Source organism: Malaclemys terrapin, chromosome 3 (genome assembly GCF_027887155.1).
Source record: "Malaclemys terrapin pileata isolate rMalTer1 chromosome 3, rMalTer1.hap1, whole genome shotgun sequence".
Taxonomy (NCBI): domain Eukaryota; kingdom Metazoa; phylum Chordata; order Testudines; family Emydidae; genus Malaclemys; species Malaclemys terrapin.
Window position 1 is genome coordinate 36,445,164 of NC_071507.1, and position 25,559 is coordinate 36,470,722.

Sequence of the window (25,559 nt, forward strand, 5' to 3'; positions counted from 1 at the left end):
GTTAATATGCCTTAAAACCAGCAGCCTGGCGGATTATAGTAAGTCACGATCTGGCCAACTGCCCTTAACCAAGATGGCGACAGAGCGCACAGCTTTCGTCGCCATCTTGACTGCTGGTAATCGCGTATAGAGAGAGGTATTGGTTCGGACGCCATCTTGGCTATGGGCATGCCAGTGAATCATGTGGGCAGTTCAGTGTGTAGGAAAATCAGGTGAGTCTCTGGCTTCGGCGCGGAATAGAGATGCTCCTCCGTGATGTCATCGTTGCGCGCCTGGTCGGGGGGCTGCGGCGGCCTGAGTCTCGCAAGTGGCAGCAGCCGCGGTTCCTCCCCGGTGCCGGAGGGGGCGAGTCCCGGCTGCGGGTGGGAGGTGTTGTGCGCCGTTTCCATTTCCAGCAGCTGCGCCGCCGGGGGCAAGCGAGGACCCCTCTGGTCTCTGTCCTGCCTCCAGGAGGCCTGGAGGGGTCCGTCGCGGCCGCTGAGCGCTTTGCCCAGTTTGCCCGGGCCGGCTGCCAGACGGGAGGCGTGGGCGGTTAGCATGTGCACAGCGCTCGGAGACCTGCCGGGTGGGATCAGATCCCAGAGCCGCTGAGCTCTCCTCCTCCTCCTCCTCCTCGAGCCGGCTTGGACGTGTTTCCAGGCGGTGCTTTAAAGCCACTGGCCGGGGCTGAAGGATTGTGTCTCAGTGCAGTTCAGTGAACCTTGAAAATCTTTCACATTTTAAAAGCTCTTTGAACTGGTCACACATCTGAACAGGAAAGTATCTGACAGGATGGTTGCGGCTGGCCCTCCCACCCAGGTCTGCCCTTCAGACGTGTGAGCCTGCAGCCCGGGGGAGAAACACGCTGCTTAAGTGTACAAACGAATTATCTGAAATGGGTTAGTGGAGGCAGCTTCAGGTTTGCTTTTTTTTTCCCCCTGCCGTTCACATGGTAACTAAAGTTTACAGCATTCAGTCTGAATCTTTTGCCCCTTTAGGTTTAAAGCCTTCACATTTGAAGAAGTCCCTGCTTCAGTTTCACCCTGAACATTTCAGGTACTCAATTTAATTGCACCTGACATAATTTTGGAATTTTAGAAAGTTCAGAGTGAGTACAGTCAGTCAAGTGAAGATTTGGGCATCATGCATCGGACTGTGAAATCTTTTCTCCAGACTCTGAAGTTCAGTGTTGGTTGCTGCAGATACTACTTTAACCATAACTATGATCTGGTATTAGCTCTTTGCAGTCAAATAAAACCACAAGAATTTCAGTTTACAAAGTGTTTGGGAAATTCATGGAACAACACAGACTCACCAGGGCACATTGTGCCACGGAGATTCTTTTCTTGCAAGGTATGCAGTTTATATAAATATAATGCCAACAACCATCATGACCCTTATATTAATAATGACAGTCACACTGTTTCAAATGTTAAGGAAACTTTTTTTTCCCAAAAGGGTTTGAGATAGGGATTGGGATTTCAGGTACACTCAGACAAATGACGTTGTTCAACTTGTCAGTTTCTGTACTTATCCCTACACAATTGGGTCAGTTTTATTGCTGTGTAGCCCTGGCTTGACATGATTAATTGGACATGTGTGAGGCCTTGTTTCTTGGGAGACAGAAGAGGTAAATGGATCAGCAGGCTGGAAACAGATAAGGGGGAACACCCAGGGAACCATTTACAATGGATAAGATAACAAAGGACAAGATAAACCTGGGACACAAGATGAGGTAAAGAGTAAATTGGGATTGGTTCCTACAAAGTGACCAAGCCAATCCCAAAATGTGTGATGCAATGTATAGGGAATGTAATGTGATGTATACACGTATATAAAGGAAGAGAGTTTCTGTGTAACTTTGGGTGTATGGTATTCCCTGTACTCGTGCCCTATGCTTGAGCCTGGTCAGCTGAAGCGTAGTTTGATTGTATGCCAATAAAAAAAATCTCAGTGACCAGTTCAGAGTTGAGCTGAGTTCTTGGGAAGCAAGTAGATAAAGTCTCGGAAGCTACTGGGTGGATAAGGTCTCAGAGGGTACCCCCAACATACTGTAGCTTTTTTCCTAAAATCTAAATAGCTGCCAGAAAGATAATATTCGGGTATCCGGATAGAACTGCATAAAGAATCTCCAGAGTGATGAGACCAGGATTTAACCACTGCTAGCTGACACAATGCTTAACAAAACTTGTCCTTGTCTATACAGACTAGTCAGTCTCTATCCATAACTGGATCTACTGGCAGCCCATTGAGCCTGCACAGATTTAATTGGAGGATCAAGGTCTATCTGACTGACTGTGGAGGAGAAACAGTGAAAATTATTTATCAGTGTGCATGTCTAATGCATGCAATAAACAAAAAGAGAAAAAAAATCTAATATTTTTCAATAATATAAATCTTAGGTGTTACTTGAAGTACATAGTAGGTGAAATATTTCCAGACAGAAATTTGAGTTGTTTTACGTTGACAGTGTTTTTTTAAGGGTGACTTGAAAATGATTTTCAAAAAGGTGGATTTCAGCCCAGCCAATTTAAGTTAATTTTGTATTGCATAAGTGATGCAACGTGACCTTGATAGACAAGAGCATCCAACCATAACTTTGGACATTTAAAAGCAGAGGTTGATTGCATTGACATATTTGTACTAGGATCTTCTGAAATCAGAGCAGGAGAACTGGAAAGTAACTTCAGCAAGATATATAGATACAGCAGAAAGAATCAAGAAGAAATTAGAAGTAATGTACAACAAGTATACATTCAGCATGAGCAGCCCAGTGGTGAGTAGCACATTTTTTTTTTAAATGCATCATAGTTTAGTACAAGTAAGAGTCATTGAAGCTGTTCCTACTATGAAATGTCTTTACACTACATGTTTTTGTTAAGCTGTTATATGTTCATAGTCCTGATTTTTAAATATTTTGATATTTATAAAGTATTAACAAAATAGTCTGGAGTATGCTTACAGTATCTGAGATCTAGCTGAATACTTTTACCTGAACAACAGTCTTAATGCCACCACAGTCAATAGAAGCAATAATAATTAACAAATAGGATAAAGTTAAACTGGCTTTTTGGCAAACAGTGTAGATTATATGATCCAAGAGAAGATTTAAATGCTTTTAGCCATTATTAAGTTTAGGGGGGGAAATGGTAACTGAATTGTGGAGTTTTGATTCCATGCAGCAATGAGGTAAACTACAAGACCTTTGCTCTCTTAGACTCCACTTCTAGAGACACTTAACTTCAATACCGTGAGTAATCTCATTGATGTTAATTGGTCTACTTGCGATAGTTAAAAGTTAAGCACATACATATGTGTTTGCAGGATTGGGCCCTTAGGCCTTGAGCCTTAAACTCAATTCTGAGTTTTTTAACATTAAGTAGTGAATAGTCCCATTGAACGTAAGTTGTTAGCATACTTCTTCCTATTTGTTGTTATAGCTTTTATTTACTTCAGTGAGACTATTCCGGCTTAGTGGTACATATGTGTTTGCAAGCACAAGGATTAAGGGTCCAATCCTGCAAACAACATGTGTTTGGGTAATGAGTAATTCTGTTAAGTCAGATGTTCATAGGATAATGCTTTTTGCTTGTGTAGTTACCAGAGAAATGTCTTCTCCATTTGTCAATGTCTTACAGCAGTGGCCTCCAACCTTTTTATGCACAAGATCACTTTTTGAACTTAAGATCAATGCAGGATCTACCTCGTCCCTTCCCCCAAGGCTCCACGCCACCCACTCCATTCCCCCATCCCTCCATCGCTTGCTCTCCTCCCCCCCACACACACTCACTTTCACCAGGATGGGGCAAGGGGTTCGGGTGCGGGAGGGGGTGCAGACTCTGGGCTGGGGCCAAAGGATGCAGAGTGTGGGGGGGGCTCCAGGCTGAGTCTGCGGCAGGTAGTTGGGGTGCAGGCTCTGGGAGGGAGTTTGGATGCAGGTGTCATATGGTCACATTGCACCTAATCTCATAGAATCCACTGGACATTTCATGAGTTTTACTTTTATTAGTGCCATTTGTGGTTTATAGATCCAAAATCCTTCAGGGATTGTCACAAATCAGTGTAACATTCTCAACTGTGGGGTGTGCATTGGCTGAGCCTGAGCCAACGGGTTGAGGAGCAGGAGTGAGGGGTGCAAGCTCTGGGAGGGATTTTGAGTGCAGAAGAGAGCTCCAGGCTGGGGCAGAGTGTTGGGGAGCTGGAGGGGGTGAGGGCTCTGGGAGGGAGTTTGGGTGCAGGACGGGGCTGGGGCTTGGGGTATGGGAGAGGGTGCAGGGGCTGGGAGGGAGCTCTGGGCTGGGGGTTGGGGTGCAGGAGGGGGTACAAGGTGCAGGCTTCAGCCAGGAGGCGCTTACCACAGGCGGCTCCTGGTCGGCAGCGCAGTGGGGCTCAGGCAGGCTGCCTGCCTGCTGTGGCCCCAGGCCCCTCCTGGAAGCAGCTGGCTGCTGGCACGTCTCTGCGTGCAGCCCCTGGAAGGGAGGGGGGCAGCGGGTCTCCCATAGGGACGGTGCTGGGGTTGGAGGCAGTGCCAGTGCAGGAGGAAACAAACACACACACACACACACACACACAACGCCACGCCACAGAGATGTGCCTGCTGCTTCTGGGAGTGGTGTGGGGCCTCAGCAGGTAGGCAGCCTGCCTGCGCCGCAGGACTTTTAGCAGCCCGGAGATCACGATCGACTGGCCGAGGCTCCAGGATCAACCAATCGATCGCAATCGACAGATTGGTGACCACTGTGTTACAGTACATTGACTTAAAAAAGAAAATCTTAGTGTGTGTGTGTGACTCACTTTCATTCCTCTGAATATGGCTAACAAAATCGTTCAGTGTATCAAGCACATCTTTTATATTTTGTTGTCTTATTTATATATAAAATATTATATATATGCTGCAGAATTAGATTTTATTTATACATAAAACCATAGGCCTATTCATTTGCTGTATAACCTCAGCAGAAAACAGATTGTTTGTAGTGACTTTTAGGAAATATTTTGACCTCTAAGGTCTGACAACGATTTAATTCTGCCTATATATTGGCAACATGTCTGTTTTGTGTTTAACAGATTAGGTTTGGGGATTGTGTTTACTTTGAAGAAAATGGCTGCATATTTCGCTCAAAAGGAGATAGTGGTAAGATATTTCTTGGATTCTCAGATCTTTCTGCATTCATTGACGTTTTAGGAAACTTTACTTAGCTTCAAGCTTAACCATCCCTGTTACTTAATTTTTTTTTTAAACTTACCATTTTGAGCTATTTTTGTTTTATTTTACATGATAAAATGTTTAAGTAATAAATTTTATAAAAGTAGTAAAAGCTTCAGAATCTAGAAAGGAGACTGGGACAGGAACTGGGGAATAATGTCACATGATTACACATTAAAAAGTCTCAAACTTTTTAAGGGCAGAAGGGCCCATCATGGTCATCTAGTCTGACACCCTGCACATCGCAGGCCACAGAACTTCACCCACCCCCTCCTGTAATAGACTTATAACCTTTGGCTGAGTTACTGAAGTCCTCAAACCATGATTTAATGATTTCAGGTTACAAAGAATCCAACATTCCTTCCCAACCACAAATATGGCTAGGGTTGCCAACTTTCTAATCACAGAAAACTGAATACCCCTACCCTGCCCCTTCTCAGAGGCTCTGCCCATGCCCTGCCCCTTCTCTGAGGCCCCGCCCCCACTCGCTCCAGCCCCCCCTCTCTCCGTTGTTTGCTCTTCCTCACCCTCACTCATTTTCACCAGCTGGGGCAGGAGGTTGGGGTGTCTTGGGGAGGTGGGGTTGAGGGCTCCAGCTGGGGGTGTTGGCTCTGGGGTGGGGCTGGACTGAGGGATTTGGGGTGCAGGGGGGGCTGAGGGCTCCAGATGGGGGTGAGGCCAGGGATGAGGGCTTTGGAGTGCAGGTGGGGGCTCTGGGATGAGCCAGGAGGTTGGGGTGCAGGGGGGTGAGGGATGAGGGATGAGGGGTTTGGGATGCAGGAGGGGGCTCTGGACTTGGCAAGGGAGTTGGGATGTGGGGAGGGTGAGGGCTCGGGATGGGACAGGGGATGGGAGGGATTTGGGGAGCAGGAGGAGACTCTGGGGTGGCGGTGCGGGGTCCTGGTGGCACTTACTGGGGCTCCGAGGAAGCGACCACCAGGTTCCTGCGGCCTCTAGTCACATGGGCAGCCAGAGAGGCTCTGTACACTGCCTTTGCACCCGCAGGTGCCACTGCCCGCAGATCCCATTGGTTGTGGTTCCCAGCCAATGGGAGCTGCGTAACCGGCACTCGGGGTGGGGGCAGCGCGCGGAGCCTCCCTGGCTGCCCATGCGCCTAGGAGTTGCAGGGACCTGGCGGCCACTTCTAGAAGTCATGTAGAGCTAGGGCAGGTAGGGAGCCTTCCTTAGTCCCAAGCCCCCGCTGCACCACTGACTGGACTTTTAACAGCCGTCCGGAGCCACCAGGGTCCCTTTTCAAACTGGCGTTCCGGTCGAAAACCGAACGCCTGGCAACCCTAAAATATGGCTGTCGGTTGAACATCAGCCAGACTCACCAGCCAGACACCTGGGAAAGAATTTTCTGTAGTAATTCAAAGCCCTCCCCATCTAGTTCTCCATCACTGGCTCTTGGGCATATTTGCTACTAGCAGTCGCAGATCAGCTGTATACCATCGTAGGCAGTCTCATCATACCATCCCCTTCATAAACTTATCAAGCTCAGTCTTGAAGTCAGTTAGGTTTTTTGCCCCCACTGTTCCCCTTGGAAGGCTGTTCCAGAACTTCACTCCTCTGACTGTTGGAAACCTTTGTCTAACTCGGCGGTCCCCAAAATTTTGAGGTCGCAGCCCCCCCAACCCCGTCCATGCCCCCCGCCGAGGCCAGGAGCAGGGACATGGATGCGGACAGGGGTAAATAAAGGAGTCAAGGCTGGGGCTGCAGCTGGGGGTGGGAGTGGAAGTGGAGCCCCAGCCGGGCTGTGGTGGGGGCCGGCAGCCAGACCCACGTCCGGGTGCAGCTCCACTCCTCCCCAAGCCTTGACCCTGAGGCTGGGGGTGGACCCAAGCACAGGGCCAAGGATGCGGCTGAGGGTGGGACTGGAGCAGAGCTGGGGAGCAGGGAGGGGCTGGGTGGCACTCGCTCCCCGTGTGGGCTGGCCCGCGCCCTGCCACACCCCTCCTGGACGTTCCTTCACCCCTCCTAGGGGGCGTATCCCACAGTTTGGGGATCTCTGGTCTAACTTCAAACCTATACTTGTTGATGGCCAGTTTATATCTATTTGTTCTTGTGTCAACATTGGCACTTAATTTAAATAACCCCTTTCCCTCCCTGGTATTTATCAATTTACATTAGTAGCAAAAGCTATATTGAGACTTCCATGATAAATTCTTGTTTTCACATGGTCATAAATTTCTGGATTTTTTTTTCAGTAAGCACTTTGGGTTTATACAAAACAGACCACTTCACTGTGGGGAAAAAAATAAGCAAAATTAATTCACCCATTTTTTAATTCCAAAAGGGTGAAAAATATTTCTCCTCTCATTGCACACAAATACCTCAAAAGTTTGAACTTTAAATTTAAACCTTCCTTCAGAAATATGGTCTCCTTTTCAGGCAAATTTACAAATCAAAAAATATTTTTAAAAATAGCAACAACAAAATCTTTTTTGCACATGCCATTAAACTCAGGTATGATACTGTTTATTAGCATACGTTAAGACAACTGAACTATTCCATGCTAATAAATTCCACTTTTGGATATCATTAGCAGAATATCAAAGTAGAATATAAACTATTATGATTCATTGTGCTGGTTCTTGGCTAATATTGTTGTCTGTATTCTTTTGTTTACTAGATGAAGGAAGTGTTGAGGTTTTACTCAGTACTGAAGATCTTGGTTTTCATGATGCGATTATTCAGCGCATCAGAATTTCCCCAGATCAGAGGTATATGGCTACCAGCATAAAAAGCTCAAATTCTGAAGAGTCAAGGTGTATTGTTACGAAATTTGAGAAGTTACCTGTGGTGGAACATATTATCCCAAATGTGTTTAGTTTTGGTAAGTAGTCTGTAAATGTAATGTAGAATATACAAAATGGCAAGATAAAATGCTCCATATATTGCAACTTAGAATCAGTAATAATATTTTTAACAAAATAAAGGACTGCCGTGTTAAAATTGATATCTATTATAAAGCGCTGTTGTTGTAGCCGTGTTGGACCCAGGAGAGAGACAAGGTAAGTGAGGTAATATTTTTTTACCTATCTTGTCATATCAAGACACACACATTTTAAAAGTGCAGAAGGGTTCTCAATTGATTTACAAAGATTTACTGGCTCGAAAAGTTTCTTTTAAACTGCACAATTGTACATGTTTTGCAATTCAAACAAAAGCAGCTCATTTAGTACGGTGGGCATTCCTTTGTTACACATGGTTCCTAATCCTGCGAACGTTTATGCACATGATTAACTTCATGTATGTGAATGTGCCTGTTGAATTCAGTAGGCTTGTGAATGTGTGTAAAGTTATTCTCATACATAAACATTTGCAGGATCAGGGCCTTCATGTCTGATTTAGCAAGCACTTGCAGCTCCAACTGAAGTCAGTGGTGCAGGTGATCAGCACCTCTGAAAATTAGGACCCAAGCGCCAAATACATTGTAAAATGTTGAACAACTGCAGTTCCAGTTGATTTCAGGATATGGGCCCCAATTCAAAGCCCCTTAAAGTCAATTAAGAGTCCTTCTGTTGACTTCAGTAGGCTTTGATTGGGGTCCCGGGGCCTTTAATTTAACTTAGGAAACTTTACTACCTCTCAGTTTTGCTGGTAAAATATACAACACAATACTGAAATGGAAGTGGAGAACTTTCTTTGCCCTTACAGCATATTAGAGCAATACAGTAGAGAGAGTGTACTGTTTTGTTATGCCACATGTATGTCCATACTGATTGATTATTTTTATTATTATTATTGTTGGCCAGTATGGAGACTGGTTTTAGATGCATTATCCTATATTCAGTGATCCTTTGGCTAGGCCTATGAACTGCAAAACTCTGGGCAAAATTTCCTAATTCACTGATCAGAATAAAGCAGATTGACAATTCAGTAGGTGTTCATACACATGCTGCTCCAGTACCTTGAACTGTCCACTGGCATTATTTTCTCTCATTGTGACTAGAATCTTCAGAGTGATCTGTACAGACGATTTAATATGTAAAAGGAAAAGCACAATAGGCCTGATTCTTCGGTGTCTTCCACCTTGTGTGATCATGTACGCTTGTGCAAAACATTACTTAATCAGAATGGTAGCTATTCACACCCACCTTGCACAGATGTAAATGACTTCGTGAGGTTCTATGCAGTACAGAATTGGACTTTACATACAAGTATTTCCTCCTAGTGCATAATGTGTAATAACAGACAGAAGGGAAATGCTCGATAATGTACAGCTGTGAGATGTTTCAGTGCTGACCCGCAAAAGCCTGGATTTCCTCTTTAAACCAAATGTGAACTATTAATGTCATGGCCAGAAAAAAATAAGTTTTAATTTTGGAAAAAATAAATAAAACTTAATGTCACCTTTAGCTTAATTAAACTCAGATTAGATTCACAAATCTCCTCTGAAAACTTGCTTTGGGATGGGCAAAATATTTGCTTTTATTTACTCCTTCGATAGCACAAAATACTGTTGTGTAGTTCACTTTTTTTAGTTTTATTTTTATTTTTTTTCAGAATGGGCTACAAATGATGTTCTGTTCTACACCAGTCAAAAGAACCTTGTATGCCATAAGGTGCTTCTGGCCACTTTTGCTAACAGAAAACATGCTGAGCTAGTTTATGCGGAACAAGATCCAAGGTAATATCTCTCATCAAACATATTAAACTTTCCCTTATTTATTCTTGTATGTGTTGAATTATAATTCATAATAATTATCATAAAATATATAAACACATAATTGCTCAGAAAATCTAGAAAATGTTTTCTTCCACGCTGTGTATTAAATCATGTAAAGCCTATTTTTTCTGTTACTGATTATCAGGTGTTCTTGGAGAATGTACTCTGTCCGATTTGTGATCAGCTTAAATTTAACTGTTCTGGTTTACCTGTTTGTGGTTCGTAAATGTCAAGGTCAATTTCAGGTCAAGATGTTCCTTGGTGAAAACCAGGTGGCATTTTTTTCTACTGTTAGTGTGTGTTATATCTGTTAAAAAAGAATGTTTGGGCTAAGTTTTGGTGCTGTGGGTAGTCTGAGTGAAGCCGTTGTGTGATCAAACTGTTGTTGACTGAATACCCTTTCAGTAACCTTTCTGGAAGCAGTGGTTTAGGAAGAAAAGCCAATTCTTGCTAAATTGACTGCAGAACTAGTTTTCCAGCCCTATAGCATGATCTAGTCTCTCTGAGGATCTTAGCGTTATACAGTACATTGTAAATATGTTGGTAGTTTTGTCTTACTGAATTACATTCTCAGTAAAGAAATAGTTTTTTAACAGGAGCATGACTGATGCTGTACAACTGCGATGAAATAACTGAGATCCTTTTTCCAACTGCGCTTTATACATCCAATTGTATAAAACTATAAAGCAGGTGGCAGAATCAAGTGGAACAAGTTGCACTGACCAGACACTTCCCCATGGGGAAATTGTTGACACAGTTCTGAAGGTCACAGTCATTACTGTAAATCAAACAGCAAGCCGAGTGTAAAGGCTCATGTTCTAGTGCAGTGCATAGCTGAACCACTTACTTTGTGGGCGAAAGAAGTGTAAAGAATTCTCCTGTGTTACTATTATACGTCAGGAAGATGTAAGTGAACAGGGGAGCTCTTGAGATTTGCATTATAACATTTCTAAGACGCTAAAGACTTCTAGCCTTGATTAATAATAATTAAAAAAAAAAAAAACAGGGCCTTACACTTTTGTGAAAGGAATGGAACACTTTATACCCTGACCTCCATGGAATCCTCGCTGATTGAGTGCAGTGCTCCACTCTTGCTCAGTTGGTAGGCAATGGGTAAGCAGGGGGCTTATTCTCTGCAAAGTCTAGAAGCTCTAACACCATCACAAAGGAGGCAAGGGAATGAAGCAGAGCAGGACAGTGGGGAACTAAGGCAGAGGCAAACAAGTAACAGTAGTTAATTCTGGAACATTCACAGATGGTGTGGAGAAGACAACTACCAGCACAGTAAAAAGGTTAAATTAAAGCCCTGAAAATGCTCTTTAAAGATTTTGTTAATTCCTCTCTGTAGATTTTAAGACCAGAGAAAGGACCATAATGATTATCTAGACTAACTGCCTGCATAACACAGGTCATAGATCCTCACCCAGTACCTTCTGCATCAAGCCCATATCTTCTGCTTGAGCTATATAATATGTCTTCTTAGAAAAACATACAGTCAATGTAGAGCTTTGAAGTGATGGAAGAATGCATCACATCCCTTGGTAAATTGTTCCAGTGATTAATTATTCTTACTGTTAACAATTTGCAATTTACTTCTAGTTTGAATTTATCTGGTTTCAGCTTCCAAACATTGGCTCTCATTATGCCTTTAGCTGCTAGAATAAAGAGCCATCTGCTATCAGAAATCTTTTTCCTATGTAGGTATTTGTAGAGAGTTATCAATTCACCTCTTAATCTTCTCTTGGATAAACTAAATACATTGAGCTTTTTATGTCTCTCACTATAAAATGTGTTTTCTAGACTTCAAGTTATTATAGCTCTTTTCTGTACTCTTTCCAATTTTTCAACCCCCTTTTTTGAAGCAAGCCCAGTATTGCATTAATAGTATCACTAATACCAGATACACCGGTAATACAACCTCCCTACTCCTACTTCCCCTACTTATACATTAAAGAATCACATTAGTCCCCTTAGATCCAGTATCACACTGAGAACTCAGTTGGTTTTTTGTGATACGGTAGTGGCTGATAGGGCACTGTCTAAGGTTTTGGTATAGTGCCTAATACCATAGTCTCAAAGCATCATTGATACTGACATCCACTAGAGTGAAATTACTCCAAAACTCATTTTACATTTTTACAAACCTCTGCAGTTACTCAAGAAGAATGCAGCACATGCAAGTAAAAAGGAGGCAGAACAGCTCGGAATGTCTCACTTACAATGCCTTTTCCCTCTTCCCACATTTACCAATGTCAATCCCAAAGTGGATCCAACTAAGGTTATCCTAGTATTCAAACCAAAATGTCAGTCTCCCCTCCCATTCCAATCACTGCACCAGTCAGACTGAACCCATTGAAAATATTAAGCACCTCCACAGCATCGCACCATCTCAAAGGCCAGATGTTATTATTTCTAAAGTAGTTACTAGGTCATAAACTTTTTTTTTTTTGAGGCGGGGGTATTGTTCCCTCTCTGTAGTTTTGTGTTCTGCTTCCAAGATTTTTCTTTCTACTTGTTCCCCAGGAAATTTATTCTTTTTCTTGCTTCCACCACACTAGATTTCGTCTAGACAATTTTCTTTTTTATATCAATCTTTTTCATATTATCCTCATACTGTTCTTTTTAAAGAAAAGAAAATTGTCATTTCCTTCCTCAGTGGTCTTAAGCATCTCAGCCAAAGTTGGATTGCGTCTCATACTAGCCAGTGTTTACTTTCGATTCACTGTCTTTTTCTGAAGCAACTGCCATTACCCTTTGTCTCTCATGCCTCCCTATAACAAAGTTAAGTTTTTCCTGTTTTCTCAGTGATGATTTCGAACGCTTTACTAAGCCTTTCAGTTGGGCAGAAGAATTTGATGTTCTTTCATAAAGAAAGTTTTGTTTTTGCATCTTTTGAGCCTGGTTAGTGGCTATACAGCGATGAGCTGCCAGTTGGCCTAAAACATCAAGAAAATCTGTTCTTGACCAACTGATTTCAAAACTTGCCTCTCATCAGTGTTTCCTTGGAGAATTCCAGCTTTTTTATAACTGCATTTTTCTGAATCTCAGGAAGGAGACAACACATCTACCACTAGAATCCAATAGTGCTGAACTTCTCATTCCTTGCCCTAACCACTAGATATGCTTCCTCTTGACTTAGATAGAATTACTTGATTCTGACAGAACTGAGGATTTTTTTTAAATAAGAACTCCATGAGTTTAACTTCCTTTTTTTTTTTTTTTTTTTTTCTTGCAGATTTTTTGTGGATATATATTGCACAAAAGACAGACGTTTTCTCACCATCAACAGTAACAGCAAGACTAGCTCCGAAGTTTGGTTGGTTGACTGTAGCAATCCTTTTAATTCACCTATTCTCGTACAACGGAGAACTAACGGGGTCATTTATCATGTTGAGCACAGAAATGATGAATTATACATTCTTACTACTTATGGAGAGCCTGCGGAATACAAGGTAATCTTCTGACAAACTAGTAATTGTATTTGTTCAGATGCCTGCTACAAATCACATGGAAGTATGACTTCAATTTATCTGTAAGGGGTGAGAAAGTTGATTTTATTTGTGTTTGACAGCTTACTAGAGGAGTTTTAAAAAGAACTAGACATGTAGGGGCCTGCATGGCTCTAAGGACTAACAACAGTATATGGAGCCTTTCACCTTTAGGAATGCTAGTTTGACTCTAGCCCAATCTGGTAATGACTGAAAATTATTACTCTCTGATGCTTGTTTAGCCTATATTAAAATGTGTTGGTGATTTCAGTCCAATTTCTAGCTGACCAGCTTGTCTATTGGAAAAATACCACCTACAGGTTAGTGATGAAGCCCATTGGCTGAGCAGTGTGAGGAAGTTTGTACTGCCATTGCCCATGCTGTTATTAGATATAAAAAAAGAATTTTAGTCTGCAGGACATCAGTCTCTCACATTGCATCAGCACTAACCTTACTTCTACAAATGTACATTTCTACAATATGCACTAGAAATTTGTAACCATCCAGTTCTATTCCCAGTCTTTAGTGCATACATTGTCCTCTTGGACACCACTTCATCTTTTTATTCACTTTCCTACTGAGATGTTTAGAATCGCATAGAAAATACTGTAAGGTTTATTTTAAAAGAAACACTGTGCTGCTCAGTTTCTCAGTTTTTTGATTTATAGTTTTTTAGTACGTAAACAGGAAGTCTTGTACTTTGTTGGAATAGACATCTAATTTGCTGCCAACATTCTGCCTGGCTGGTTTATACCACTCTTCATTATGTACACTCAAGTCAGAGAAACTGAATAAGCATGTGCAGTATTCACACAACTGGCTTAAATCTATTTTGAAGGTACTTCACATTCCTCTAAAGCATCAGTTACTAGCCATTACTGAAGGCAGAGATAGCTAGATACCAGTGTTTATACAGTTGCCTTGGTGGCCCAAGCAGTTAGCCAATTTTATTGACTTTGTTGGGTTATTTTGCCTACTAGGAGAAATTGATTATACAAATCAGATTTTTTTTTGTGCAATCCTGTTTACAAAGAAACACAGAGTCCTTAATGCAGTAGAAACAAATAACAGGCAATTTCTTAGCTTGCCATTTTTACTGTCTTACCAGTGCCTGCTTAGACAGTGGCTTCCTATTGTCTCAAGTTATAATCACTACATTAAGGGACATTTAATTGCTCCTTCCATTCCCATTTAGCCTGAAAGGGAAGGATGGTTAGCATGCCCATAAACTTTAACCAGGTCTGTGATTGATGGCAGACATTAACACCTTCCAGTATGACAATTCCCAAGTGTGTATGCATTATTTTTGTAACTCCTATCATTTCATTCATGTATCTTTTTTCCTTTTGTAGTTGATGAAGACTCCAGTTGGTTCCTATGGTATGGAGAACTGGCAATTGGTTTACACGTTGAAAGAAAAAACTAAGCTAATAGACTTAGAGATGTTCAGAGATCACTGTGTGATGTTTTTGAAACACTACGGTCATCTTTATTTAAATGTGATTTCTCTTGTTTCTCATTCAGTTCAGTCTATTAAGGTATATTTTAGATTTTATTTTTAAAACAATTGGTTTATTACATGAAGACATTCACATTTGGCTTTTAATATAAAAGTATCAGAGGGGTAGCCGTGTTAGTCTGGATCTGTAACAAGCAACAAAGAATTCTGTGGCACCTTGTAGACTAACAGACATATTGGAGCATAAGCTTTCGTGGGTGAATACTCACTTCGTCAGACGCATGTGGTGGAAATTTCCAGAGGCAGGTATAAATATGCAGGCCAGAATCAGTCTGGAGATAACGAGACCTTGTTGTCTCCAGACTGATTCTGGCCTGCATATTTATACCTGCCTCTGGAAATTTCCACCACATGCGTCTGACGAAGTGAGTATTCACCCACGAAAGCTTATGCTGCAATACGTCTGTTAGTCTATAAGGTGCCACAGGACTCTTTTTGTTAATATAAAAGTAGAAATGTCAGCAACAGAGAAGCTGTGAATACTACAACAGTGACGTGTCATTGTGTGTACTTTCAAGTGTATGTTACTGTCGTCTGATCTCGTATTACAGTCAGACCTGTTACCATAAGGACAGTTTCTGATCCCCTTGATCAAGTTAAGTAGTAGTCTCATTGACTTCAGTGGGCCAACCTTACCCCGATGGTGTAAGGTACTATGCAGTGAGAATTAGGGTATCATAATCTGGCCCACTGAGAGGAGCTAGATAGATAGCCAAAGTCAGTATATTGAAAGAGTATTCAAAAGACTAATGTGTAATGCTGGCACACCCTAATAGTAAGTAATTTAGAAGAATTATGTTATTTAGAGTAATCAAAAATAATTATTTCCTACTTTTCCTAGTTGTTAGATGCCAAATTTTCATTATGACTTTGATCTTTTCCCTTTTAACTCCTATCTCATCAAAATACTTTAATTTCTGCAGACAAACAATTCAACCACAGACTTTAAAATTGTTTCTTTGTATTTATTCAAAAATACAAATCTGAAGAATTCTTAACCTTGTTGCAATAAGTTGCTAATGTTGTATTCTACAAACCTCCTTCTAATGGTGTTCCTATAGGTAAATATAGTACCCTCCCAGCACAGTTGCTGAGACTGTTGCTTTTTTAAATGATCTTGTTCAGTCGAATCAATTGTTCAGAGAAGGGACTGCAATTTCTCTGTAAAACTTTGACTTTTAGTGGCACAATTTCTGAAGCCTCTATCAACCTGCTAACCAGAATTCCTTAAAGTAAGTTGTGGTCTAGCAGGGGGCTTGACACAGGACCCTGCTGCTCTCAAAGAATGAATCTTGATTCCTTTCATTTTTAGTAGAGTTAAAAATCTTAAACATAATAGCAGTGAGTTTCTGAGTGTAGATGTGCCAAGAAAAGGTTTTGTTCTTCACAGTGGCTAGCACTGGGAACAAAGTTAGAGGCAGGGGTTTTAAGTGGCTGAGCACTACTGAGTCAACTTACGGCACTGGAGTAATAACTGACATTGACTTGGCGGTATTACAAGTTGAACAAGAAGTGGTAGATCAGAGGAAATGAGATAAGGAAAATTGTTAAAAATTACAGTCGAATACAAGGTATCTTAATTATATTTTTTTTAAATCTTGCTAATATAGTATTCCCATTTTTAAATGGTCCTTTGAATATGGCTGTATTTATTTTGTCCTCTCTATGAAAAACTTTGGAATTAGGTTTTATATTCCATTTTACTTCATTGTTTAACCTCATTAGGTGGCTGTAGAAAAAGATTAGCTAAATTCTTACTCTTGCTGACACTGTTTCATTAAACATTTTAATGTATAAGACATGGAGCTTGTGTTAAATACAAACTGAGGTAATTAAGTATTATGTCCAAAACTTTTCATTTGAGAGGAGGCAATGGACATAATTATAAACGCAGTAAAAGGTTTCACTTTAAATTTTTGGGATTATTAACAATCTTCATTTTCTCAGTTACCTGCATGGGCCTGTGCATTTGAGTCAGAACCCCATCCTGAGTACAATGCCAGCACTTGCTATTTTCAGCTCACCTCCCCAATACAACCCCCTAAACGTTTTGCATATACATTGGTGGAAAATCATCTCGTTGAGCAGGAGGCACCAATTACAATTAATTGCCACACTCTACGGTTAGAAGCTAAGAGCAAGGTAAGATTTTCAGCCATTTCCCCTCCCCATTACCTTCCCCACGCACCGTACCCCCTCTGTTGAAACTGTTTGTGGAAGTGATTCAGGAATAAATACCATAAAGAACTACTGGTGCCATATTTACTAGAACAGTAGGTGTTTTCTCCAGCGCTATAGAAAAAAGATCAGGAAAAGGTAGTGTTGATGTTTTTTTCCAGATTTGGTGTACCTTGGAGCTGGTATGCTATAGTTAAGACGATGTAGCTGAACATGACCTGATACAATTGTATTAGTATTATGTCTTTATGACAAACAAACAAACAAAAAATGCCAAAATGATGTACAGCATACATCAGTCAAGAAGGGAAAAAAGTTAACAACCTTCTGAGTTTAAAAAAGTTGAGATGTTAAGTTAATAACAAGTTTGCTGCTACAGTAAGTGCTAAATATTCAGTTCATAATACATATTGATGGTGTTACAAGGGGACGGAAGAGCAGGGTACTTTGATATTTTAAAAACACCTCAGGTGTTGCACTTAAATGAATTTTATACTCTGCATCAGTAAACCAGCCCAGCAGAGGTTCAGTCTCTCGCTTTATTTTTCAAGAGTGCTTTGTACAATCCAAGTGGGGGAAAAAATTACTGTAATCAAAAAAACACATTTAAAATAAATAATTGAAGTTTTCATTGCTATGTGTCATTGTGAACTCGGAAACATCCTTTAATGTAAAATACTCCTTCATTTCCAGGATGAAATTTTGGTGCCAATTACAGTTTTTTATAATACAAATTCTAAAGAGCTACACAGGAAACCACTTCTGGTTCATGTATATGGAGCTTATGGCATAGATTTGAACATGAGCTTTAAAGCTGAGAAGCTGATGCTAATTGAAGATGGTTGGATATTAGCATATTGCCATGTTAGGTAAGTTGTAGGTATATAATGTAATAAAGATTTTTATTTGTAGGGCACATGATCAATATTCTTGAGACTGCTAGGAAGAGCCTTTTCGTTTTGCTGTCTTGTACTGTAGCCATTCCTATACCATCACATTTCCATCTTCCATAAAATTATAGGTAATTAAGTGATTCAATTACAACTCAAGTGCCCTAAAGCAAATAAGGTTAAATTCACAAGATCCATGCACAGTGCTTGAATGTCTCTCCTTATCTGCAGGATGGTTGTATTTGATTTTTCAGCTTAGCCCTGACAGTATCTGACTTCTCAAATACACACATCATTTTCTGTAAAGTCACATCTTGTCCTTGCTCAAAAACATAATTTCTGCTATTATGTTCATGGTGTAAGAATTTACCATCACCCATATTCCCAGGCCAGTAGCATACATTCATGTTTGATCTGTATCTGTTGAAAAGCATTTGCCTTTTAAAAACGGTATCCAAGCCTGTAACCTATTTCTTGTCTCTTTTTTGGCTAACTCCTCTCTGCTTTCTGTTCAGCTACAATCCTATTGCAGTCATTTTTACCACAATGTACAGTCTCTTTCCAGCTTTCATTTGGTTCTAAAAAATTCATTCATCTGATCAAAGATACAGGAAAACTCCATTATTTCTCAGTTATGTTCTTTAACAGGGAAAAAATGCTGCTTAAATGAGATGAAATATTATTTATTGCTCATGAGGCTAGTTCAACTATAAAATCAGCTTCTGAGTCCGCAGTTACATTTATGTTCTGATATTGCTCAATGGAAAACATGTTCTTTTTCTGTTAGCATCTTATGACTTAGCCAAGTCCTACTTGTTTTACAATGATAACATTATAGATGAAGAATTCTGGCAATTTATTCAGTTGCAATTTTGTTCTAAATTAAAGGACGCTGTAAGGTAATTTAGATCCAAATTAATGGTTTGTGAAAAATATTTGTGACGGTTCATACGATTAACAAAAAAATATATATTAATGAAGTATTATTTTAAAAAAACAGAATTAAACTTTCCCTTGAAGTGTTTGCAACCACACATTGTACACTTTGCAAATGTATGTGAACCAGAAAGTAAAACTGATTAGCCTAGTGTCCTAACTCAAACTGAATGAAAGGCAACACTTCAATGAATGTAATGGGTGAAAAATAAACTGATTTAATTTTTCATTGTTTAATTGATTAGTAACACACAATGGAAAAATGTAATTTTTACCTGAGTTTCCCTTTATTATTTATAAGTGTGTGTATAAATAATTTTAAAGTGATATTATCTACTTTGGTAATTTAAAATACTGATCTACTGTGACGACAACCCAGGCAGACCTTCCCTCATAGTCCTTCTCTGATGACTTTGGAATATTCACAGTAAGCAGATTGGTGCGTGTGCAGTTCTAGAGACAGTGCACACATACTAGGTTTTTTTTTTTTTTAAGTTTCACCAGAGTTCATGGGGTTTTTCCCCTGACATTTTACCATGAAGAAGTGAGTAGGTGTTTGTATGATAGAAAGGAAGGGAAGGTTAGTTATGGATACTAAAACATTATTTTGTACTACCACAGATGATGATGATGTCTTAATATTTGAAACATAAGTTCTGTGACTTTTGTGACTTGAATTGTTTTAAATTTCAGGGGTGGCGGAGAGTTAGGCCTGAGTTGGCATAAAGATGGATGTATGCATAATAAACTCAAAGGTCTCCACGACCTTAAGGCTTGTATAATGCTCTTGCATGAACTAGGATTTTCTCAGCCAAAGTATACAGCGCTAACAGGTAGCAGTGCAGGAGGAGTTCTTGCAGGAGCTCTGTGCAATGCTGATCCTGATCTCATCAGAGCCGTAGTTTTACAGGTGAGATGACAGATTTCTAATGGAATCAGGGCCAGCTCCAGGCATCAGTAGAGCAAGCACATGCCTGGGGTGGCACATGCTAAAGGGCGGCATTCCATTCATGGGGAGGCAGAGTCCGGGCAGCCTTTTTCTTTTTTTTTTTTTTTTTCGGAGCGGCGGCAGATTTTTTTTGTTTGGTTGGTTGGGTTGTTGTTTTTTTTTGTTTTTGCTTGGGGCAGCAAAAATGGTAGAGCCGGCCCTGAATGGAATAGGAGGTTATGTTGTTTATTTTATCTTCTCTAATTTCAGAATTAGTCAACAATTTCTTACTCACTGAAAGATTGTTCAAGGATGGGGGTAATGTTGCGATTTCATTGTATGAGGGAGCAGACAGGCATTCTTTACCCTGAAGAGCTAGGACTATGGAAGGCTATAGAAAAGAGAGTTGTCAGAGTGAAGGTGAGAGGAGATGGAAGTATGGCTAAGGATTTCAGCAGAGGTAGACTCAAGAAGTGCTTATACATACACAACCTCTGTACACAACATAAAATAAATAATTATTTGGAAAAACTTTTTCTGATGCTCACTGCTAACCTGAACAAGCGTGCATGATTATAAGAGGATTAAAGGAATCTTTCCATTGACTTCATTGGCTTTGGGTCAGTCCATAAATTTGTGCCATCACAGACATTTAGTGGATTCCAGTAGAGTAGACTGGACTGTACGTGAAGGTTCAGTGTCCTCTCTTTTGTTAATTGTATCTTAAGTTTGTGAAACCATCTTTTTGTTTTGTTTTTCAGGCCCCTTTCCTAGATGTTCTAAATACAATGTTGGACACTGATCTCCCACTGACAATTGAAGAACAGGAAGAATGGGGAAATCCATTAGCAGATGAAAAGTACATGGAATATATTAAAAGTTACTGCCCTTATCATAATATTAAGCCACAGGTACTAAGGAGTAATTAAACTATTCTGCTTTTTCTTAATACAATATATAGTACCACACAGAATGAACAAGTAAAACATTTGATCATGAAAATGCAGAGTTGCAGATTCATTCTTAGGGCCTTAGGAACACAGAGCTTATAAAAAAGCTCTGAGATTGTGAACTATGTGTTCTTAAAAGATAAATCCTGATTGAATATGAAGAAGCCATCTTTGGCTAGTTGGTTCAGGAATAATCTATATTGCTTTGTAGTGTACAAAATCATAAATGGCTGCTGAAATTGATTGAACACCTCCCCTTAGACAATTAATCAATCTCAAAAGTTTTATTGCTGGCATACTATAAAGTATTAGATTATTCCTATTATACAACAAACCACAGCATGAAAAATATTGTTTCTTCCCTTGTGAGGATTTTTAAATAGTTTTGCTGCCAGACTAGGGAATTGTCACTGTGAAAGAGGAGTAATGTCACCAAACACATGGTTCAAGTAAATGTTTCGGTGTCATTTCTGAATGGCTAATTCATTTTCTCTGAACTGTGACTGGTTACTAATGCTGTACAACTTCCCTAACGATAGTCTTCTGTGTATGTGAACTCTTACTACATCTAATTTGATGCAAAATTACTAATTTGACTCTTTTTATCTGTAAATTAAGACCACAGCAAGAAATAAATGTAATTGTAAGTAAAATTGCTTATTTGTGAGCTGATAAGTGACTGGAACTCCTTTTGCATCACTCCTACGTGAGTGAGGCAGTCCCCAGGAAGTGTGGAGTTGCTCCAGTAACTCTCAGCAGAGGGGTTTTGTTAGGAGGGGAGAGGCATGGTCAGAGTATTCTGCGCTTCGGTTATCACTTCATGGCAGATGGTCCCTTGAGGATAAATCTGGCCGTTTTCAGACCAAACCAATTTTCAAGTTAAAATTATAGGGATGCTAATGTAGGGCTTTATAAAAAGAAGCGGGCTGCAATGCTAAATATAGAAGATATCTTTTCTCCATCATTGTCAAATGTAGCAAGCCTTCAAGTACTGTAATAGTATAGGGATTCAAAGTGGAACTCTTCAGGTTGTTCACATTTTAGGAAGTGAAAATGTTAATAACTTTTTCCCCCCATCTCTCTTTTAGGCTTATCCTTCAATTTTAATCACAGCATATGAAAATGATCAACGAATACCACTGATAGGATTGTTAAGATATGTTCATAAACTTAGAAAAGCAGAAAGGGATCATGCTAGAAGCATGAATAAGAAAGGTAATGTGGAAGTGTCTTTTATATACGTTGTTAAATAAGCACACACAAAAGTCATAACTAATTATCCATCAATCATGTGAAATGTAAGAATGGAAGGGACCTCGATAGGTCATCTACTTCAGTCCACTGCACTGAGGCAGCTCCTAGACCAGCCCTGACAGGTGTTTGTCTAACCTGTTCTTAAAAACCTCTAATGACAGGGATTCCACAGCCTCCCTAGAGGCAAACATCCATTATATATGCCGTCTTTATTTGAGAGAGTTTGGTTCAGAATTTTGTTCACTTTACAGTATGTTTTTTAAAAGAAATTCTGAAAATGTTAGATAATTTGTTCCACTGTGCATATTTGTACTATATAAATCACAATATTGAAAGGTTGGAAGCAATTCCGGGTACCTATAACCTTGAGAAATTAGTCTACCCATATTTATTGTATGGGTTAAGCTGCCTACTTGTAATGATATGGGTAGGGATAAAACTTTTAGTACACACTCTCCAGAATCTTAAGGCACTCATCAATTTGGGATCCAAAATTTGCCTTAAAATAGTCAAGCTAATGGGTGCTAAATAATTCTTTTAAAAAAAAAATAAATTAATAATCCACTTAATCTCATTCCCTTGCTGTGAATTTTAAAGCCCTTTATTATTCAGAGCCTGCACAAACCTACTATTTCCCTGTTCATTCTGAAGTTGTAGACATGCTATTCCCGGAGATACAATGACATGACTGTTAAAGCATGGAAGTTGTATATTGTTGATAGAAGTTATCAGCAGCCAAGAACTTTCTTTCAGTAACAGATGCTAAAATTATGTTTTAGTACAACAGACTCTAACTAATCTGTACTAACGAGGGGAAAAGTCCCTCTTTCATGGTTTTAGCTCTTGAATTAGCTGTTCCCGGCAGCTGGGAGCCTAGCTGCAGGGAATAAGTAAAGATGGCAGCTGCTGCTGCCTTGCTCATGAAGAGAAAATCCATCCTTCTGAAAAGAATGGAGAGACAATTGTGTATATATACTTCCTGAAATATGTAATCATCAGGAACCATTTAATGCAAATAGTTCATCCACCAACCTATTACGTGTGGTTTAATGTCATACAATTGTTCCCCCTCCCCTCCAATTTTCTTGCTTGTAGAACTACACAAGTATCTTGGCCAGGATAGTGGTAATATCATCCCTCTCCACATAACACACACAGCTCCAGCTTTCCTTGTTCATTCAACAGTGACGGACATTAAATGTTTTTGTTTCAGGAAACCTGATACCTAATATCATCTTAAATGTTCAGGCAGGAGGCAGTCATTGTGCTCCATTGTGGGAGGATTCATTAAATGAGGTATGATTCCTCTATTGTACATTTTTATAGTTAGGACAAAAACAATTCTACAGTGAAGTGTATACTAACACTATGATGTCATCATTTTGTGTATTATTTAATACACATTGGTGCTAACAAACAAGAACCACTGGTTGAGTTGGATGGGCCAGGGAGTTAGAATTCTCAGCTGCTGTTCCTGGCTCCCTGTGTGTATGACCATAGACAAGTCATTTAACCTCATTGTGCCTCAGCTTACCCATCTTTTAAATGGGGTACTTAACTACGGAACTGCTCACCCAGTGTTCTGAGCTTTAATTGTTTGTAAAGTGCTTTGATACCTTTGGATGAACAGCTCTAAATAGTGCAAAGTATTGGTACAGTAATAGCGAAAGCTTTACACCATCCAATTGTAAAGGCTCAAAATGTTCTGATTAAACTGCCTTTCATTTGCTCTCATCAGCCTTCTTGGTTGAGAAAATCAACAATGTGTTTCTGCAGCTTTAAATTTTGTAAGTTTGGTTTATATTGTGGGGGGCAATTTGTCTTTTAGAAATTCCAGATTTTAAGTGCATTTTTTTTTAAACTCCTAAGCATTCTACAAATAGCATTATAGTTTAAGCAAATCAACTCTGAAAGCACCTGGTGACACCTCCTTCACCGTTACTGCTGTCCCATGCCCAATAACAATTTCTCACTGGGAAGCTTTTCAGATCCCAGTGGCTTCTTTTTTCTAAAGAAAATTGATCTGGAAAGTCTCTGTTTACATCTCAGATTGCTGCAAGGCGGTATTTAGTGGCACCAGTGGCTATCAGGGTGAATAATATAAGAAGGGGCCAGAAAAAGGGTGGGAAGGTTTGACAGAAATCCAAAGATTTTTTTAGAATGAGTCCTCTGATTTTTTTTTTTTAACTAAGTTTTCATTGTTTTAGGTTACAAGCCACCTTGCTTTTCTGTACAAAGAATTTGGACTTGAGAGAGAATAACTTGAAGAAGTGGTTTATTTAACATGCACAGTTATTTCAGAATTTGTTGAAAGATTTAAAAACTGTGTATATACACATTAGACTTCTGAAAAAGCCATATCACATACCTGTAAATTTAAAAAGGAGCACTCATTCTCCAAAGGAACCAGCTGTAATAGATCCCAGATATGGGTCCCTGCTTCCAGTGCATAACCAGACCAGGAGCTCATAAAGGCAGAGTTGTGTGAGCTACTGGCTTACATATACATACCAGGTGGTAAATTCCTTCCCTGCTGCATTGGAGGAGCAGCATCTCCTGCCTCTAGCTACCAGTTCCTTGTGCAAATACAAAAGATGAATGAATACAAACATGCATCCCAAATCTACAGAGGAGGGTGGATCCCTTACAAATTCTGTCTTCATAGAAGAATTATGACTAAGGCAAAGATTTTTATCACGGTTATTTGTAGTAAAAGTCACCGACAGATCACGGGCAATAAACAAAAATTCACGGAGCCCATGACCTGTCCATGACTTTTACTACAAATAACCGGGGGGTGAGGAGGGGGAATGACTTACAGGCCAAGCCCCCTGCCATGGTGGGGGTCACAGCCCCTGCTTCAGAGCTGGCTCCAGCTGCATCCCTGCCAAAACCCTGGCAGCAGCTGGGGAGGGGGATGCAGCCCTAGGTGCACCCCTGGCAAAAGCCATGGGGCTAGGGTGCATGGCCCCAACCCCTGCTAAGCCTGGGGCTGTAGGGTCCTGGTTCCAGCCAGCCCCAGTTGCAGGGCAGGCGCGCACAGTCCTGCCTCCCCATCCTGAAGCCCTAGAAGTCCCAGAGGTCCGGTAAAGTCACGGAATCCATGACTGCCATGACCTCAGTGACTAAATCATAGCTTTAATTATGAAATGTTCAGTAAGTAAATTTCTCTTCCAGCTGGTACTAAAAACTTGTTTGTTACATATTTGCCTTGATCAGCTCTCAATTTTCTCTTTCCTCTAAATGAGTGGTTTTAAAACTGACCTGATGACTTATTTGCTTCTAACTATTTCAGACAATTCAGTGCCCATTACACAAATAGGAAACTTGCAAAACAAGTACTATGGAGTGTAAACTGCCACAGGATTTGTGGCTAAGTTGTGGCAGTCAGATACAGCCCACAATAGGGGTACACAGTGCACAGGTACAACACTCAAGCAGGAAATCCTAAGAGCTTTATACCTTAGGCACAATGCCTCTAGGAGCCCTATAGGCATATGGCTAGTGTTCTACCCTTGAACAAATACTTATCTGGAATGGACCAGCCCCAGGGATGGCT

General features: G+C 40.4%; 1 protein-coding gene across 5 annotated transcripts; it reads left to right on the forward strand.

Moving 5' to 3' along the window:
- Positions 1 to 180: 180 nt before the first annotated feature.
- On the forward strand, positions 181 to 25,203 carry PREPL (prolyl endopeptidase like). 5 transcript variants are annotated; one of them, XM_054021998.1, is made up of 15 exons: positions 181 to 212; positions 978 to 1,035; positions 2,627 to 2,755; positions 5,047 to 5,113; positions 7,818 to 8,021; positions 9,695 to 9,818; positions 13,093 to 13,309; positions 14,698 to 14,883; positions 16,812 to 17,006; positions 17,736 to 17,911; positions 19,562 to 19,778; positions 20,558 to 20,707; positions 21,835 to 21,961; positions 23,214 to 23,296; positions 24,208 to 25,203. In XM_054021998.1, the coding sequence occupies exons 3-15, from the start codon at positions 2,717 to 2,719 to the stop codon at positions 24,259 to 24,261; spliced, it is 1,839 nt and encodes a 612-aa protein (XP_053877973.1). In that variant the 5' UTR covers positions 181 to 212; positions 978 to 1,035; positions 2,627 to 2,716; the 3' UTR covers positions 24,262 to 25,203. The 5 variants fall into 5 exon arrangements, with proteins under 5 accessions (XP_053877973.1, XP_053877969.1, XP_053877972.1 ...); XM_054021994.1 differs by lacking the exon at positions 181 to 212 and adding an exon at positions 275 to 878 and having other exon boundaries at positions 978 to 1,332; XM_054021997.1 differs by lacking the exon at positions 181 to 212 and adding an exon at positions 275 to 878.
- The last annotated feature ends 356 nt before the right edge of the window (positions 25,204 to 25,559 follow it).

Excerpts from the sequence above, each read along its gene's own strand:
- PREPL (XM_054021993.1), top strand. The coding sequence starts at position 1,123 with ATGCATCGGACTGTGAAATCTTTTCTCCAGACTCTGAAGTTCAGTGTT. Across the intron at positions 14,884-16,811 it reads ATTCAGTTCAGTCTATTAAG|TTACCTGCATGGGCCTGTGC; the intron begins GTATATTTTAGA and ends TCATTTTCTCAG. Across the intron at positions 19,779-20,557 it reads TCAGAGCCGTAGTTTTACAG|GCCCCTTTCCTAGATGTTCT; the intron begins GTGAGATGACAG and ends TTTGTTTTTCAG.